Genomic DNA, 17,251 nt, shown 5'->3' with positions numbered 1-17,251 from the left:
ATCCCTTCTCAGCTATCTCTTCTCCAAGCTGAAAAGTCCTAACCTCTTTAGTCTTTCCTCATAGGGGAGCTGTTCCATTCCCCTTATCATTTTGGTCGGCCTTCTCTGTACCTTCTCCATCGCAATTATATCTTTTTTGAGATGCAGCGACCAGAATTGTACACAGTATTCGAGGTGTGGTCTCACCATGGAGCGATACAGAGGCATTATGACATTTTCCGTTTTATTCACCATTCCCTTTCTAATAATTCCCAATATTCTGTTTGCGATTTCAATGTGTTATCCATTATGATGCCTAGATCTCTTTCTTGGGTAGTAGCACCTAATATGGAACCTAACATTGTGTAACTATAGTATGGGTTATTTTTCCCTATATGCATCACCTTGCATTTATCCACATTAAATTTCATCTGCCATTTCGATGCCCAATTTTCCAGTCTCACAAGGTCTTCCTGCAATTTATCACAATCTGCTATACATTCTAATTTTCCCATCTTACTTCTTAGACTTCTGGCATTAGCATATGCAAATGCATGTAATAGTAAAAATAAACAGGTTTTATATTTGTTTTGGAAGAGCAATTTTTTTCAATTGCCCCCCCTCAGTGCAGGTAAAAGTAGCCATGCTGTTTCACAACGCGCGCAGAGGAAAGGGGGTGGGCTTAGGTCAGGAAAAGGCAAAGTGCATGCTGGGAACTTCATTCTGAGGACTGTAACCTGCTCCAAAGCCGGTGCAGATATGCAGGGAAGCACCCGCCTTCTCCACTGGCTGCAACTTTTCAAATGAGCTTGCAGGCCTGCAGGTCCTTCACCCACAAGCTAAGGGCGGGCTTTGCAAATTGCTCTGTAAATGTGTTAACGTGTCAGTTCTCTTCAAATTTTCTTTGGTCCTGAGGGTTAAAGTATATTGCCCAGAATCCTCTAGCGTGGAAATATTTCAAATAATTATGTGAGGTTGATTCTGACATTTTTCTTGTGCATAAGAGATTGAATATCGGGAGATATTAACTGGATATTTTTATTTTTATTGTTATTATTATTATGCCCACAGAATGATATGCCACTGTATTTATTTAGTTTGATGGATCACTAAATGATCAAAGTCATCAAAGTGGTTGAATTTTCTGACGGGCAGTGTGGGAAAAGCTTTAGAATGTGCGGTGGGCACGGCCTGCCTATATTCCCCAGGTGCCTTCTGCAAAATTATGCACCTGCTTGCCAGCAAGATGAATATTCTCCAGGCCAAGGCCAGAAGGGATCCTGGGGGCCAAGAGATGTGAAATGAGGGCTGACAGCACGGTCCTTGGCAAAGAGCGGGGCTGGAGGCTTTTTAAATCATTTGCACGGCCAGCCTGAATATCCCTCTGTGTGTGTGTGTGTGTGTGTGTGTGAGAGTTTATTTTGTACACTGCTGAATTTCACAAAACCAAGCCCACTTCATGTATTTCTTTATCCCGAGCTTCCACTTTTTCATTCTGCAGGTTGCACGGCTCTTACCAGAGGCTGCACTGGGGCAATCTAGCTGAAGCCTATGAGAGCTTCTCAGGAGGCGTGGCCATAACATTTGACTTAACGCATGCCCGCATCCGTCCGGCTGAGCTCTGGGAAATAGTCCATGTGGCCAAGTTGAGTGCACTGATTGGATGTGCGGTGGGACAGGTGAGCTTTCCTTCTTTGCCTGCAATAACGTTCTTACTTTATTTTCCTCTGTCTTAATGGTATCCCAATGCAGTTAGAAGTAGATTTAAAGATTGGGCAAACTCGTTAGGGTGCTGCCTGTGCATCTTCCAACCTGCACAACTCCCTTTGTGCAAGTTATCTTGCAATAAATGTATGCCCTGAGCAAACCTTGCGCCATGACAATATTGCAGAGACTTAAAACATTGTTTGTGTGGTTTCCCAAAGCCTAGTGATAATTTGGAAGATCTATCTGTTGTTGTCCAAAGCTAGAAGCATACGTATGAGCTTTGATTCTTCTCTTTCCATTAAGGCACAGATTCAAGCAATGGTTAAATCTGTTTTTTTATAAGTTGAGGTGGGCCAGTAGGTTGTTGATTTTGGAACTGTGGTCAGGCCCTTATTTTTACCAACCTAAGATTACTGTAACATTCAGTACGTTGGACTCCCAAAACCTTCATTATTTATGAGTTCTGCAGGTCTTGCAGAATTCAGCCGTGTGCCTCATTTAAGCTGTGATAAGCGAGATCCTATGACCCCGGAGTTGATTGAATTGCATCGGTTGCTTATTGTGTTGTGAGTCTGATTGAAACTGATCATGTTAAATTTTCAAGATTTACAAAAACAAGGTCTTGGTTTCTTGAAATCTCTGTTTTTGCCTTTTGTTCGTGCTCATGTTTTCTAAAGTCCCTCCTTGCCGGACTTTAGAAAGCGTGCTTTTTGCATTATAGGGTCTCGGACTTGGGACACGCTACCCATTTGTAGTGATACGCCTGCTTGTGGTCCAGCAGGGGGCGCTGTAGTAGGCTTGATTCTGCAGAGGAGACTTATAGTGAGGAGTGGATATGGCAGTGTTGGGGTCAGTGAGTACCGTCGATTGGACATGACCTGAGCTTACCTTCCCTTCTTTGCCCCTGGGTGCCTCCTTTAGTAATAGTTGTCTCTCTTGGCCACCTACACCTTCACCACCCCGCTTCCCTCCCATAAGGTTTCTAGAGACAATTTAGTTGGAGACCGACCACAGTATGTTCCTGCAGGTCAGGGTCTCTCGCCTCCCAGGGGGTTGTGAGGTCCTGAGGGGACCATCCTCCCTGGTTACAGAGGCTATTGGTGTTGGGGGTTGAGGACCCATTTTCCAACCCACACTACCACTGGGGGTGATACCAGGGAGCCCGGCTCACTCCCCCCAGTGGATTCAGGACCCGAGGTGGCTGGACAGGTAATTAAAAAAAAAAAAAAAAAAGGGTAATTTTTCACGCATCGTCTCCCTTTGCCCTACCATTCGCAGGGGGAGGGGGGTGTATTTTGGCACCGTTTCACCGCGTTCTCGGGGGGTAGGTGCTGAATTTGATTGCCTGCCCGACCATGCCGCATCCAGCTGCATGTCGAGCCTGCGGCACGGCGCGCGCGCGCGCCTATCTCGGGACAATCTGTGTACTTCCTGCGTCTCCGGGGGTGAGGGTGCCTCCGTGCCGCCGAAATGAGTGGTCCTTCAGGTGCAGACTCTTATGGGAGCGTTTGGGGAGCTGCCTGCCGCGATCACCGGCCCATTCCCGGGAAGCGCGGGAACGGGCGCCATTTTAGGTCCCTCGGGGTCAGTGGTCCTGGTGGCGGACGCCATTTTGTCTCATTCGGGAATGGGGGGCGCTGCAGCACAGGCAGTTCCAGGGGAGGATGACCTTCCCCCGAGTTTGTCACCTCAGCGCAGAGTCCCCGAGAAGGGCAGGCCTGCGACTAGTGTCAGGTTGAATGTTGATGATCCGGCTGCAAGGGACACGGATGATACCTCTTCCGAGTCTTCTTTTTCTTCAGATTTCGACCTGCTAATGCATAAGGCCTTTAAGGCTTGGAGGGCACATAAGAGAAGACCCCTCCCCTGGAATCCCAGCCCCTTCCTCCAAAACGGCCTCGGGGCCCTCAGAATGCAGGGGCCTTGTCCGACCAGAGACCAAAGCCCCTAAGGACCCCGGTGCCTGACCCTGAGCCTTCCTAGGAATCGGAGGACCCGGATGAACGGGAGTTACCTTCTCAGCCCCCAAGGGGGGTTGAGGGAGAGGCCAAGATGCAACAGAGTGGGCTCAGAGGGGTCCATGGGGCGGACGGGGATGATCCAAAGGTGGTCTGCCTGTTTCGCAGGGATGAGTTAGGGCCTCTCATCCCAGCTATTTTGGGGGAGCTTGGGATCCAGCTGCCTCAGGTGGAGTCGCACCTAGGAGCTACGGACCCTGTCGTACTGGGTCTACGGAGGCCTCCTTCGTCCTTCCCCTTTCATTTTTCAGCCACGGATTTGCTGTTTAAGGAGTGGGACACTCCGGATTTGGGCCTCAAGGTGGCGAAGGCAATGGACAAGTTATACCCCTTGCCCGAGGAGGCTTTGGAACTCTTGCGTGATCCTACGGTGGATGCAGCTGTGGCGGCGGTCACGAAGAAGACCACCATCCCAGTTACGGAGGGCACGGCCCTTAAGGACCTGCAGGATTGTAAACTGGAAGTTCAGCTTAAAAAGATTTTTGAAGTGTCTGCCCTGTGAATACGGGCAGCGATGTGTAGCAATTTTTCGTGAGGGCAGGTCTGCGCTGGGTACAGCAGCTACTGGCCAATGACTCGTTGTCCCAGGAGGAAGCTCTTCAGGCAAGTCACCTGGAGGCAGTCATTGCCTACAGTGTGGACGCTTTTTACGATTTGCTGCGCACATCGGCCAGGTCTATGGTGTCGGCTGTGTCCGCCCGACGTCTGTTGTGGTTATGCCACTGGGCAGCGGATGTCTCTTCCAAGGCTAGCCTGGGTTCCCTGCAGTTCAAGGGTAAGCTGCTCTTTGGTAAGGAGCTAGAGGACCTGATTCAGTCCTTGGGCGAGAATAAGGTTCATCGGCTGCCGGAGGATAAGCTGAAGTCGAAAGGAGCTTTTTCTTCCAAGGCTCAGTTTCGCGGGGGGTAGGAACTCCCAGACTTCTTGGGGATCGGGTTCTTCCTTTCATCACAATGCCAGCAGGCAGCAGTCCTATACTCCGTCCTTTCGAGGGCGGCGTTTTGGTAGACCTGGCTCCGGACAGAGTGTACCGAGTGGAAAGACTTCGCAATGATGGGCGGCTGGCTCAGTCCTCGATCCCAATGGTGGGAGGCAGATTGACTCTATACTTCGAGGAGTGGGCCAAAATCACGTCAGACCAGTGGGTCCTTTCTGTGATAAAACACGGTTACGCGTTAGATTTTGCACGCAGGCCCCGCCAGAGATTCCTAGTTTCTCCCTGCAGTCAGGAGCCAAAACACGAAGTGATACAAGAGACGCTACAACGGCTTCTCGCCCTCGGAGCCATTGTACCGGTGCCGTCGGGGGAGGTCCGGAAGGGCCGGTACTCCATTTATTTCGTGGTACCAAGAAGGAAGGAACATTTCGTCCTATTCTCGACCTCAAGCAGGTCAACAGATGCCTGCGGATCCCTCGCTTCCAAATGGAAACCCTAAGGTCCGTCATTGCGTCGGTGCGACAGGGGGAATTTCTGGCCTCTCTGGATCTCACCGAAGCTTATCTGCACATCACCATCCACTCAGATCATCAACGTTATCTAAGGTTTTTCGTCTTGGGGCGCCACTACCAGTTCCGCGCTCTGCTGTTCAGGCTCGCCATTGCGCCCAGGACATTCACCAAGGTCATGGTGGTGGTGGTGGCGCAGCTCCACAAAGAGAGATATCTGGTGCATCCGTATTTGGACGATTGGCTGATCAGAGCAAAGTCGGAATTGAGTTGCCAGGAGGCAATCGCTCGTGTGCTGCAGTTACTAAAGACTCTGGGTTGGGTAGTCAATCCGGCCAAGAGTCACCTGATCCCCTCCCAGTCCTTGGAGTTTTTGGGAGCTCTGTTCGATACTCAGCAGGGCACGGTGTCCCTCACGGAGGAGCGTCGGGTCAAGATTCAGCGGCAGGTATGGACCCTCTTAGCCAATCCCTCTCCGATTGTTTGGGATTACTTACAGGTGCTGGGTTCCATGACGTCGACTCTGGAGTTGGTTCCTTGGGCCTTTGCTCATATGCGGCCTTTGCAGTCATCTTTACTCTCCCGCTGGAACCCTGTCTCAGAACAGTTCCATATTCAGTTACCCCTGATGGGTTCTGCTCGTTCCAGCTTCGCCTGGTGGCTCAACCCGGACAACTTAGGCGGGGAGTGCCTTTGGTCATTCCAGATTGGACGGTGGTCACCACGGATTCCAGCCTATATGGTTGGGGAGCGGTTTGTCAGCGGACGTCCATGCAGGGCAGGTGGTCCTCACAGGAGGCTCGGTGGTCTGTCAATTGGCTGAAGACCAGAGCGGTGAGGTTGGCACTGCAGGCATTCACGACGATTCTCCGCGGCAAGTCGGTCACATTCTGCCCGACAATGCGACCACGGTGGTGTATATCAGCCATCAGGGAGGTACCAGAAGTCAACCAGTAGCATTGGAAGCTCGGTTACTGATCTCTTGGGCGGAATGGAATCTATTCAGCATAGTGGCCTCTCACATTGCCGGGTTCGAGCAGACTACCTCAGTCGATATTACCTAGATCCCGGAGAATGGGAACTTGTGAACGAAGCCTTTCATCGCATTTGTGCCCGTTGGGGAACACCTTGTGTGGACCTGATGGCGATGTTCCGGAACGCCAAGGTTTCCTTGATCCATCCTTCTCTGTGTATCCTGCTTTGATATTCTTATTACTGAAGAGTAGCAGAGGGTGCACTGGTTTATAAGGCGGCACCCTCCGAAGCTTTGTTTGACTCCATCTGCTGGACAGGGGACATAACCCACTGTCTGGACTGATCCATGGTACTACAGGAACGAAAATTAGCAGGTAAAGAATAATTTTCTTTTTTGCAGTGTTCTCGGCTGAGCGCACTGTATTGCATCGGCCCCAGAGTTAGCCAGATAACATAGCTGGCAACACCAATCCTCCTCAGAATGCCCCGACTTAGCCAGCTAAATTCTAGCTGAATAACTAGTTAGCCAGATAAATGACTGAAAATGCTGGTTTTGACATTTAGATGGATAACTTTTTAAGTTATTTGACTAAATGGCTTTTGAATATGGACCTCCAGATAATCAAGTGTCTTAGAAAGGTGTTGAAGACACAGTTGTTTATGAAGCTTTTAATTGTTGTATGACTTCAGTTTGATGTGTCCCTCCGGTGAAGATCATAGGAAGAGGGCTCCTTCTCGGGTAAGCAGGCCCTCCCTAATATTTTTCACTGCAATTTCAGCTTGACCCTCGGTGGCTGTATTGCATGTAGCGCATATCTCGTCGCCTCTCAGCTGCTTAGAACATCAGCCACTTGCCATGAAATTGTCCACGCGGCCATTTGTTACCTCACTGAGTCTCTCATCCCTACTTCATGTGCCCACAGATCAGTCAGGAGCAGTTAAAGTATTATTTTTGCATTTACATTTGTAAGAAAATGTATCGAACTGCATAATCTTACAAAAGCTATGTTTTTTTTTTCTTACAATAGAAAGGGCGCCTACAATAGAAACATGTAGTTTTTTGATTTTTTTTCTTTATCCAAAGATATTGCCATCCGTTCAAAAGAACCATGCACAGAACAGCCTGTCGGATGAAAGTGAAGGATTAGGTGTGCAGCTTGTGGTTTAATTGACTGCAGTATGCAGCCCACGTCTCATCACTCCATCACCTTCACGTGTGCTTTTTTTGTCTTTCTCTGAATCCAATCTGAGGCTCCTGAATCAAACCCATTGTTGGCATGTTGTTAGGGGGGGGAAAATAGATCTGTAGGTATAAGGAGCCATTTCACAGTACAGATCTGCTTTCTTTCCTTCGTTTTTATTAGCAAATGTACGTGAACAACAAGTTGAAAAACGGCCTAGTGAGTGGTCACGCCTATACGGTGACAGATACCGCGAAGGTAAGAATTGAGGGGGCAAAGGCGGGGGCTTGTCATCTTGCTGTGCTGTTTTGTACCCACTGCTGTTACTGCGTATCATTTCCGTAGCGCTTCTAAACACACACGCAGCTGTGAAAATAAAGCTTTCTTGTGGGCCTGGTGAGAGGTGAATTCATGAATGCTGGTTTACAAGGCCAGGACTCTGACCACAGAGTTACAAAGCCCACCATAACTGTAAAATCCATGATCCTTTCCCAATCTGCAATTAGAGGGCAGACCTTTTTTTTTTTTTCCCCCCCCCAACTCCTGATCAGTGAATGGATTTAGATTACGGACCTGATTTTACTAAGCTTTTATTTTTTTTTTTACTATACTCACAGAATGGGAAGAAAGCCTTAACATAGATAGTAACATAACATAGTAACGACGGCAGATAAAGACCAAATGGTCCATCCAATCTGCCCCACAATTAGCCCGTGGCAGTAACTGCTGCTCCCTGCAGGTTACCCCATGTGTTCCGTTAAGGATAATAACTGCCACTCCCTGCAGGTTACCCCATGTGTTCCGTTAAGGGTAGTAACTGCCACTCCCTGCAGGTTACCCCATGTGTTCCGTTAAGGGTAGTAACTGCCACTCCCTCAGGTTACCCCATGTGTTCCGTTAAGGGTAGTAACTGCCACTCCCTCAGGTTACCCCATGTGTTCCTTTAAGGATAATAACTGCCGCTCCCTGCAGGTTACCCCATTTGTTCCGTTAAGGATAATAACTGCCACGCCCTGCAGGTTACCCCATGTGTTCCGTTAAGGGTAGTAACTGCCGCTCCCTCAGGTTACCCCATGTGTTCCATTAAGGGTAGTAACTGCCGCTCCCCGCAGGTTACCCCACGCGTTCCATTAAGGGTAGTGACTGCCGCTCCCCGCAGGTTACCCCACGCGTTCCATTAAGGGTAGTAACTGCCGCTCCCTGCAGGTTACCCCACGCGTTCCATTAAGGGTAGTAACTGCCGCTCCCTGCAGGTTACCCCACGTGTTCCATTAAGGGTAGTAACTGCCGCTCCCTGCAGGTTACCCCATGTGTTCTACTAAATCTGAAACCTTATGACCTGATGAGGCACAGATGGATCTGCCTGGTTAAAGTCACCAGACTCTTAGCCAGTCCTGAGTCAGCTCTTATTACCATTCTTAACGTAACTCATCAAGCACGGGCATGGGTTAAATATTCATTTTGGCCTCCAACTGCTGTAAGATTGCCGTCAAAAGCCCAGGGATGGTAACTGGAGGGCGGGCTCACACCCAGGGCCACGACGATTATATGTGCGTGTGTTATAAAATAGCTTGACCGCGCTCACATATGCACACAATTTTAAGTGGACACATGCCTGTGTACGCAAATGCCCCTTCTTCTGCACAAGTGGGGGGTATTTTGATAGGCACAAGTGCTCATATCATTATCCGTTTTCCCAGTTCATTACCAGTTCGCCCAGTTAAGGGATAGGGCTTCCAGATCCCCGCTAACTTTACTAACCCTCCTCCCCCCCCCCCGTTAGCTCTGCCCCTTAAAACCCTGCTGATCTGTTTGGGGTTTTTTTTTGTGTAATGACTTAACACGCCATCTATAGCAGAAGTCAAGTTATGCAGCCGGGGACCCCCGGCGCGCGCTTGTGTGCGTGGTTACGTGATAATGCCCGTGTTCCACCCAGTCCCGGCCCTGCCCTTCCCCTTTTTTGGGGAAAAAAAAATGTTGTGCACACAGCTGGAGATATGTGTGTCTCCGGGCGGCTTTTAAAATCTGTTGTTCCCTGTACTTACCCAGGTCAGTCCAGACAGTTGGTTGTGTCTCCCTTCCAGCAGATGGAGTCAGAGAAAAGCTTGAAGGGTGCCCTGTTATAGCCTGGAGCGCCCTCTGCGTCCCTTCAGTATTTCTCTGACTCCAGCAGATGAAGGTTGCAGAACCTGCGGTTCCCCATTTCAGCTACAGGAGGATAGAAGTTTAGATTTCTCCTCTCATTTCTATTTAAATTTCTTTCACTGTCTGGATGGATCAAGTTTAAAAAAAAAAAAAGGGTTTCTAGTTTCTGAGTATTCAGTCACTTACAAACGTGCAGGCAGAACTGGTAGCAGTGTGGCCTAGCATGGTAAGTGTTTGTACTTTTTCCCACTCAGGCTTCTTCTGACTTACAGGTGTGAATGTTGGTGGCCCAACCTCTTCCCCCCTCATGACGGCCTGCTGCCCTGAGATGCCGCCTTCCTCGGGGCAGCGCTAGCAGAGAGGCGACATTCCTCTGCCTCTTGTTAAAAAAAAAAAAAGAGCCAAGTCATTGTTTCTGAGTGGAGGTTCCTTACCTGCTCCTACCAGACTCTGGAGGTGTTCTGATTTATTACCAGGCTTCCCGTCCCCCTTGCTGCGCTCAGCACGATCTGCTGCCTGCAGAGAGTCCGGGATGCGGCTCTCCCGCGAAAGCATTTGTTTGAGGTGCCTCCCTGTTGGGGAGGGTCCCTCGAGGCCGGCTAGTCATTCAGCTTTGCATTCCCAAACGCGGCTGCTCGCTGGGGGTCGGCCCCGATCCCATCTAGCGTGGGAATGGCAGCCATTTTGTTTTCAGAGCCAGGCGCTCTGATGCAGCCAAATGAGGAATCAGACAGCAGTTTTTCTCCTTCCCCACTGGTTTTAACGCTGGGTAACCCCCCCGGACCAGGGGGCAATGCCGGGGGACCTTCCTGCCATTCCTCCCTCGGGACCTCCATCGGAACCACCATCCCCCAGTCTATTTTCAGTGGATTTTGTGCTTCTTTTGCACAATGCTTACTTGGCCAGTTTGGAACAGTGCCTGGATGCTTCTTCAGGTCCCCCTCCTCCTAAGGTGATTAAATTGGCAGATCCTCTGCAGTCCACTGCAGTTCCTCAGGGATCCACTGCAGCTCCTCAGTGATGCTCTGGTGCCTGACCAGGACCAAGATGATCTGATTTCTCACATGCACATGGAAGGGGATGACCCTAGGGTCTTACGCCTGTTTCAGAGGGATGAGATTGATCCTCTCATCCCCCATGTCCTAGCAGAGTTGGTCATTGATGCTCCACAGGATCCACATGGCACCAGTGCGGGGGCCACAAAAGGGGATCCCGTCATTGCTGGAATGCGTCCACCAGCGAAAACATTCTCATTTCATCCTATGCTCCTTCAATTGTTATCCAGAGAATGGGATACGCCAAAGTCTAGTCTGAGAATAGGAAGGGCTGTGGACAAGCTCTATCCTCTTCTGGAGGAATACCTAGAGCTCCTCAAAGTCCCCAAGTTCGACACGTCGGTATCGTTGGTCACAAAAAGGACTACCATCCCAGTGATGAGTGGAGCCACCCTCCGAGACCTCCAGGATCGGAAGCTTGAAGTATACCTCAAAAGGATTTTTCAGGTATCTGCCTTGGGGGTAAGAGCCACAGTGTGTAGCTCTTTAATGCAGTGTGCATGTCTCAGATGGGTCCAACAGCTGTTCAGTGCTCAAGACCTGCCACAAGAGGAAGCGCAACAGGCAGAATGCCTAGAAGCGGTAATAGCTTATGGAGCTGATGTGCTATATGATTTACTCCGCATCCTGGCCAGATCAATGTTATCAGCAGTTTCTGCCAGGCGCCTCCTCTGGCTCTGTAACTGGTCAGCGGATTCTTTGTCCAAGACTCAGCTCAGATCTCTCCTCTTCAAAGGCAAATTGTTTGGTGAGGATCTTGAACAACTCATCACATCCCTAGGGGAGAGCAAGGTGCATAAGCTGCTGGAGGATCATCCTCGGACCTCCAGGACTTTCAACTCTAGTAGAAGCGGATTCCGGGGTCAGTAGAGTTTTCGACAGTCAAGACCGGCCTCGCAAAGACCGCCTTCCTCAAGGTCGCAGTCCTGGTCTCATGCCTTTTGCGGTCGAAGACCAGCTCGAGATAGCCTCCCTCAGGGGGCCTCTTCCAAATCTTCCCAATGAAGGATTGCCAGCCAACTCTTCGACCCCCAGGATAGGGGGCGTCTCTCCCTCTTCTACAAGGAGTAGGTCAAAATTACCTCAGACCAATGGGTTCTGGATATTCTACAGCATGGCTATGCTTTAGAATTTGCTTGACCCCCTAAGGGACAGGTTTCTCTTCTCTCCCTGCGGCCCAATAAAGAAACAGCATATAGTACATCAGACGCTCGACCAGCTCCTGGACTTAGGGGCCATCCATCCTTGATAGTAGGCCACCAACAGTACTTCTGTAATTTCAGCAGGGTTTGGCGTTGACCAGGATGGCCAGCCAGCTTGGAATCATGAGCCCAGTGTAATAGTCTCCTTCTGAGGAGAACAAGAGTTAGGCCATTATTCCTTCTACGTCGTAGTCCCCAAGAAGGAAGATTCCTTCCGTCCAATCCTGGAACTCAAGATATACACTTTAGAATAATATACAAGGCCATTCTTACCACATACAAAAACATCAACCAACTGGCTCCCATTGACCTACAGATCCCGCTCCGACTACACAATTCGTCAAGACCGACAAGAGATGCATACAGGGGATCGCTACAGGTACCTCCGTCCAAATCCACCAGACACTGCACACTAAGAGACCGGGCTTTCTCTCCAGCCATTCCACCTTTATGGAACTCCATCCCCTCAAATCTCAGAACAGAACCATGCATCTCAACTTTCAAAAAAAGACTAAAGACCTGGATATTCACACAAGCTTTCCCGGACGCCAATTGATAGAACACCTCCAAGCCACCCCTTATCTCCAACTATACCATGGTTAACTAATCTCCAACATGGTTAACTAATCTCCAACTCGGTTAACTAATCTCCAAATACACCATGGTCATCCTTATCTTCTATCGTTTACCTGTGTGAATTTAATAACCTTTCCTTTCTCTTCCTTCTCAGCCAAGTTCTTATTACCCTGTTATATGTAACTGCCTTTTCAACACCATTGTTATAGTTATGTTTACTATGCACCCCTGTTTTATGTGAACCAGCACGATGTGACTTCTGTCTCGAATGCCAGTATATAAAAATCTGAAATAAATAAATAAATAAATAAATGTAAGGCAAAGGTGGAATGCAGGAACAGCCCTTTTATAGGCCTGATACAGGAAAAGTCCATAGGTGGGGCCCAGGGCATATCCGGCCGTGGGCCCTTTAAATCTTGAAGGGAGGCGCGGCCGCGCGCCTAGGGAGAGGAAACAGGAAGCTGTGCAGGACCGTGGACAGCGGCCCTGCACCGATGGCGTAGCTGAGGCAGGGCTGGGCTGAGGAGCAGGCCCCGACGTCAGCAGCGGCTCCTGCTGCTGTAGGAGGATCCATGGGTGGCTCCGGCCGCCAGGCAAGCCCGAAGTTGGCACTGGGTTCGGCGGCGGCTCAGCCGCGAAGATAGCAAAGAAGTTCGCTGCTCCGGCCGCGGTGAAGAGACATGATGGGCGGCCTCCGGGCCGCAAGAGGAAACAGAGTCCGCGGCTCCAGCCACACAAAAGGCCCGACATCGGTGGCATCCGGCCGCATTGGATCGGCAGGCAGCAACATGGCGGTAAGGAGCCTGCTCGCTGGGGAGCCCGCGGGCAGGATTCATAACACTTTGTGCAAGCTATTTGACATCTCTCTGGATTATACATCTGCCTATCATCCCCAATCAAATGGCCAAACTGAGAGGATGAATAGGACCCTAAAACAGTTCATTCATGCCTATGTGAGTTTCCATCAGAATAACTGGGCCGAACTGTGGCCATGGGCAGAATTCGCCATTAACTCACATCCAGCGTCATCCACTGGATCAACACCATTCGAAGTGGTTTATGGACGACTACCTTCACCACCACTTCCACTGACTCTCTCAGTGTTGTCCCCAGCAGCTCAATCCACTGCTGATGATATCCATCAATTATGGATTCAGACTAAATATATGCTAACCAAAGCTGGTGAACGAGCAAAGAAATCATACGACGCTCATCATTCTAAAGCGCCTGTATTTCTACCTGGTGACAAAGTCTGGCTGTCAACTAAGCACTTGAGACTCAAATTACTGTTGTGAATTTGCTAAGGAGTTAGCAATCTGTTGGCGATTTGCTAGGGAGTTAGCAAATTGATGTATATCTGCTGCTCGAGTTAGCAATCTGTTATGGAGAAGATGCTTGGTAGGAGGAGCAGTCAGATAGGAGGAGCAATCTAAAGAGAAGGCTCTGTGTAGCGGGCTCCTGAAGAGGGAGGAGTCAGCAATACTGTAGTGTCTCTGATATCGTCTTGCTAAGGAGTAGCAATCTGTAATGAATCTGATATAGTAGTAGGTGGATCCCTGGGCCGATGGCAGATGACCACGCTCTCGGGAGGATACCCTGAGAGGGACCTCTAGCTAGGCTGGGGTGTGGAGACTGACACACATTAGTTCTTTTATTAAACAGGTTATTAGAAACCACCAGAGGTGGCAGTAGTGAGCTGATATGCCCGGCAGGGCTGTAGTCCCTCAGGTACTGGAACAATGATCCCAGGATGGCTGAGCTGTTGAGAAACTGTGGAAAGTGAGTAGGCAGAGTTCATGAATAGAACTAGATGACAAAACTCACGTAAGGTCTCAAGTAAGCTCAGGAGCTGGAAAGGATTAGGCCCTCGAGGAGCGAGTACCTGGTTCCAGGGAAAGCTCTGAGAGAGCGATGGAAACTCACATTTGTTTGTAGCAGTGATAGCTTCCAGGCAATAGAGAATCTTCAGAGTGTTCAGGAACATGGGCCCTCGAGGAGCGAGTACCGGTTCCTATCTGTAATCTGAAAATAAAGAAAATAGCAAGGCCCCCGAGGAGCAGATACCTCTGGTAAGTCCGAGGAGGCAGAGTAGCTTGGATGAATCCTTGCTAACTCGATTTGTTAGTGTTTTAAAAGACCTTTAAATATTGGAAGCAGATGACATCATATCAGGGGGATGCCCCTGAGGTTCGCGCCCTTGCTGGTACAAGAGTCGGGACGCGCACACGCCCTAGGCATCAGGACAAGATGGCGGAGTTGCAGCGTTGAGCCGGTCCGGGTACGCCGGAGAGAGACGGCATGGAGACGCTGTGGTAGCCAGCCGTCCATCAGACCCGGAGGGAGTCGCCACAGAGGTAAAGAGGGCAGAGTGAGGGCGTCGAGCAGCGACGGACTCAACAATTACCTTCTACTCGATTTGCTCCACGCTACGTTGGACCGTTTCCAATTCTCTGACGTCTTGGCAACATTATGTACAGTCTGAAGCTACCGCCTGGATTGAAAATCCACAACGCATTCCACATTTCACTTTTGAAACCACTCATTCTCAGTAAGTTCTCACCCAAGCCACCAGAACCAACTTCTATTACCACAGAAGACCGTGAATATAAGGTTGAAGCTATTCTGGATGTAAGAAGACATGGCAAAACTTGGGAATACCTTCTATCTTGGGAAGGTTACAGCCCCGAAGAAAATTCTTGGGAGCTGAAGGCAAAAATCCTGGACAAAGAGATGCTTCTTCAATTTCATCGGATGCATCCTCACAAACCTAACCCTGGTGAATGGGCTGGAGGCCGTCCTTTGAAGGGGGGAGGGGGGGACTGTTGCGTCTGTCGGTCTTCGACGGCTTCGCCCCACCTACCTCTCTCTACTTGCGGCTCCTCCTGCTCACCTTGGACTGATGGCCGCCACGGCATCTGCTTGCCGACCTCTCCGGTGTCCCCGGACTGGCTTTGGTGCTGCCTCCCGCCATTCGCCTTCAAGGTACCTCTAGGGCGCGCACGCCGCCCTCATCTTTATTGTCACATTGGCACATGCCGCCCTCATCTTTATTGTCACATTGGCACGAACCTCAGGGGCGTCCCCCTGTTCTGACCTCACGACTCCAGGGTATAACTACCTACAATATTTGTTAGCTCATTGAGTTAGCAACGGAACTCGTACGGATGGGATTCGCTCTCCGTTCCTAAGCTATTCTGCCACTCCAGCTCTACTGGAACTCTTACTACCCTTCGGGGTCACTAACGGGATACCCGCTCCTCGGGGGCCTCTCTGCTTCTTTCAGGTGCTATCAGGAAACCAGTACTCGCTCCTTGAGGGCCCATGTTCCCTGTGTCGCTGCCTGCAACCTCTACCTTCTACTTGGAAGAACTGACTACAGTCACCATCAGTGAGTACATTGCTGGAATCAGGTACTCACTCCTCGAGGGCCTGCCCTGTGTTCCGGTGCCAGACCTCTCGTCTAGTGGAAGCTCTGCTACTGCTAGTGAGTACAATGCTACTGAGTCTCTGCTCTAAGGGACCAGGTACTCACTCCTCGAGGGCCTGCTCTCCCTGTCTCGGAGCTCTCCTATTCTACTTGGGACTCTGAATGCTAATTCTATTGTGTGCTCATAACTCTGTCGCTTTCTACTACAGCACTGCTCCAGAGGATCTGCTTCCAGCATTCTGTGAGAGACGCGCCCAGCTGGGCTCTACAACCACTACTCACTACTGCCACCTCTGGTGTTTCCATATACTGTTTAATAAAAGATTCAAATCTGTGTTTGTCCGGAGTTTAGCCTGACACTGTGGTCCCTCATTGGACTGCCCCCCATGGGCGTGGTCAGCTGCCACAGTGTCCAAGGATCCATCCAAACACCATGACAGAGAGCAAGAGCCTTCATGTGAGAGAGAGCATATGAGAGTGGGAGCCTGTGTGTATGTGAGAGAGCATGTAAGCATGGGATCCTGCGTGAGAAAAAGCTTGTATGTGAGAGTGCGCATGTGAGAGGGAGCCTGTGTATGTGTGTATAGAGGAAGGAAAGAAGACAAGAAGAGAGAGAAGAAACAAAGAATAAAAGAGACCCTGAAAAAGGAATAAGAAAAAGATAAACAAGGGGAAAAAAAAGACTGGGACCAACTAATTAGAAAAATAAGATCAGACAACAATGATTAAAAAATTATTTTGTCTTTCAGCAATTGGAATATGCCATCTTTGGGAATGTGCATTTATTATATAGTTGTATTTTGCTTTTACTTCAGTATTCCAGAGTTCCATAGAGTCTGGTTTTGCTTGCATATTTGTGTTTCTAATTTGTAGTATCTTATTCTGTATTAGGTAAGGGTCTGTCTGTGATGTGCATGTGTGACAGAGGTGCAGTATTTTGACTAGCACGTAGTTTCTCTGTAGGGATATGTAGCAATCTGGCTTGTTCTGTTTGCCCAGTAGGTGGTGTATTAGTGTTCAAGGCACTTGGGGGAGAGAGCCTTTATGTGTGAGAGCATTGACATGTATATGAGAGAGGAAATGTGTGAAAGAATGAATGTGTTAGTGTATGTGAATGAAAGAGAGAAGAGATCTATGATAATCTCAGGGTGAGTAGAAATCAAAAGATCTCAGGTATGGAGAGCAGGACATTTTTTAATCCTTATTATTTTTAATTATTGGGTGTCATTTGATGTTTCTATTGTTTTGAAATATTTTATTGTTTTTTGGGGTAATAGTAGAACACTTTTTAATTATTGGAATTTTTATTCATCAGATGTTTTGAAATATTTTATTGATGTTTTGGAAATATTAGAACACATTTATGCAAGTTTTTTTAAATTATTGGATGTTCATTGGCTGTGTTGACATTTATTCTTTTTACTAGCATGGTTTTAATATTATGAATGGTGTTTTATATCTCTTGATTTTATTGCTTGATGTTTTGCGAGGAATAATAAATAATGCAGTCGGGCTTCTGGTTTCCAGTACAGTTTTTGGT

The 17,251-nt window shown here is 49.0% G+C and overlaps 1 protein-coding gene across 2 annotated transcripts in view; it reads left to right on the top strand.

Annotated features, from left to right (window-relative positions):
- LOC115086740 (calpain-13-like) overlaps positions 1 to 17,251 on the top strand; it is a 221,206-nt gene that overhangs the window by 65,534 nt on the left and 138,421 nt on the right. For both annotated transcript variants that reach the window (XM_029593020.1, XM_029593021.1), the window contains exons 6-7: positions 1,481 to 1,658; positions 7,490 to 7,564. In XM_029593020.1, the coding sequence (XP_029448880.1) occupies positions 1,481 to 1,658; positions 7,490 to 7,564 (253 nt within the window). The remainder of the gene's footprint in view (positions 1 to 1,480; positions 1,659 to 7,489; positions 7,565 to 17,251) is intronic.

This window comes from Rhinatrema bivittatum, chromosome 3, assembly GCF_901001135.1.
Source record: "Rhinatrema bivittatum chromosome 3, aRhiBiv1.1, whole genome shotgun sequence".
NCBI classification, from domain to species: domain Eukaryota; kingdom Metazoa; phylum Chordata; class Amphibia; order Gymnophiona; family Rhinatrematidae; genus Rhinatrema; species Rhinatrema bivittatum.
This window is presented reverse-complemented; position numbering and strand designations above follow the sequence as displayed.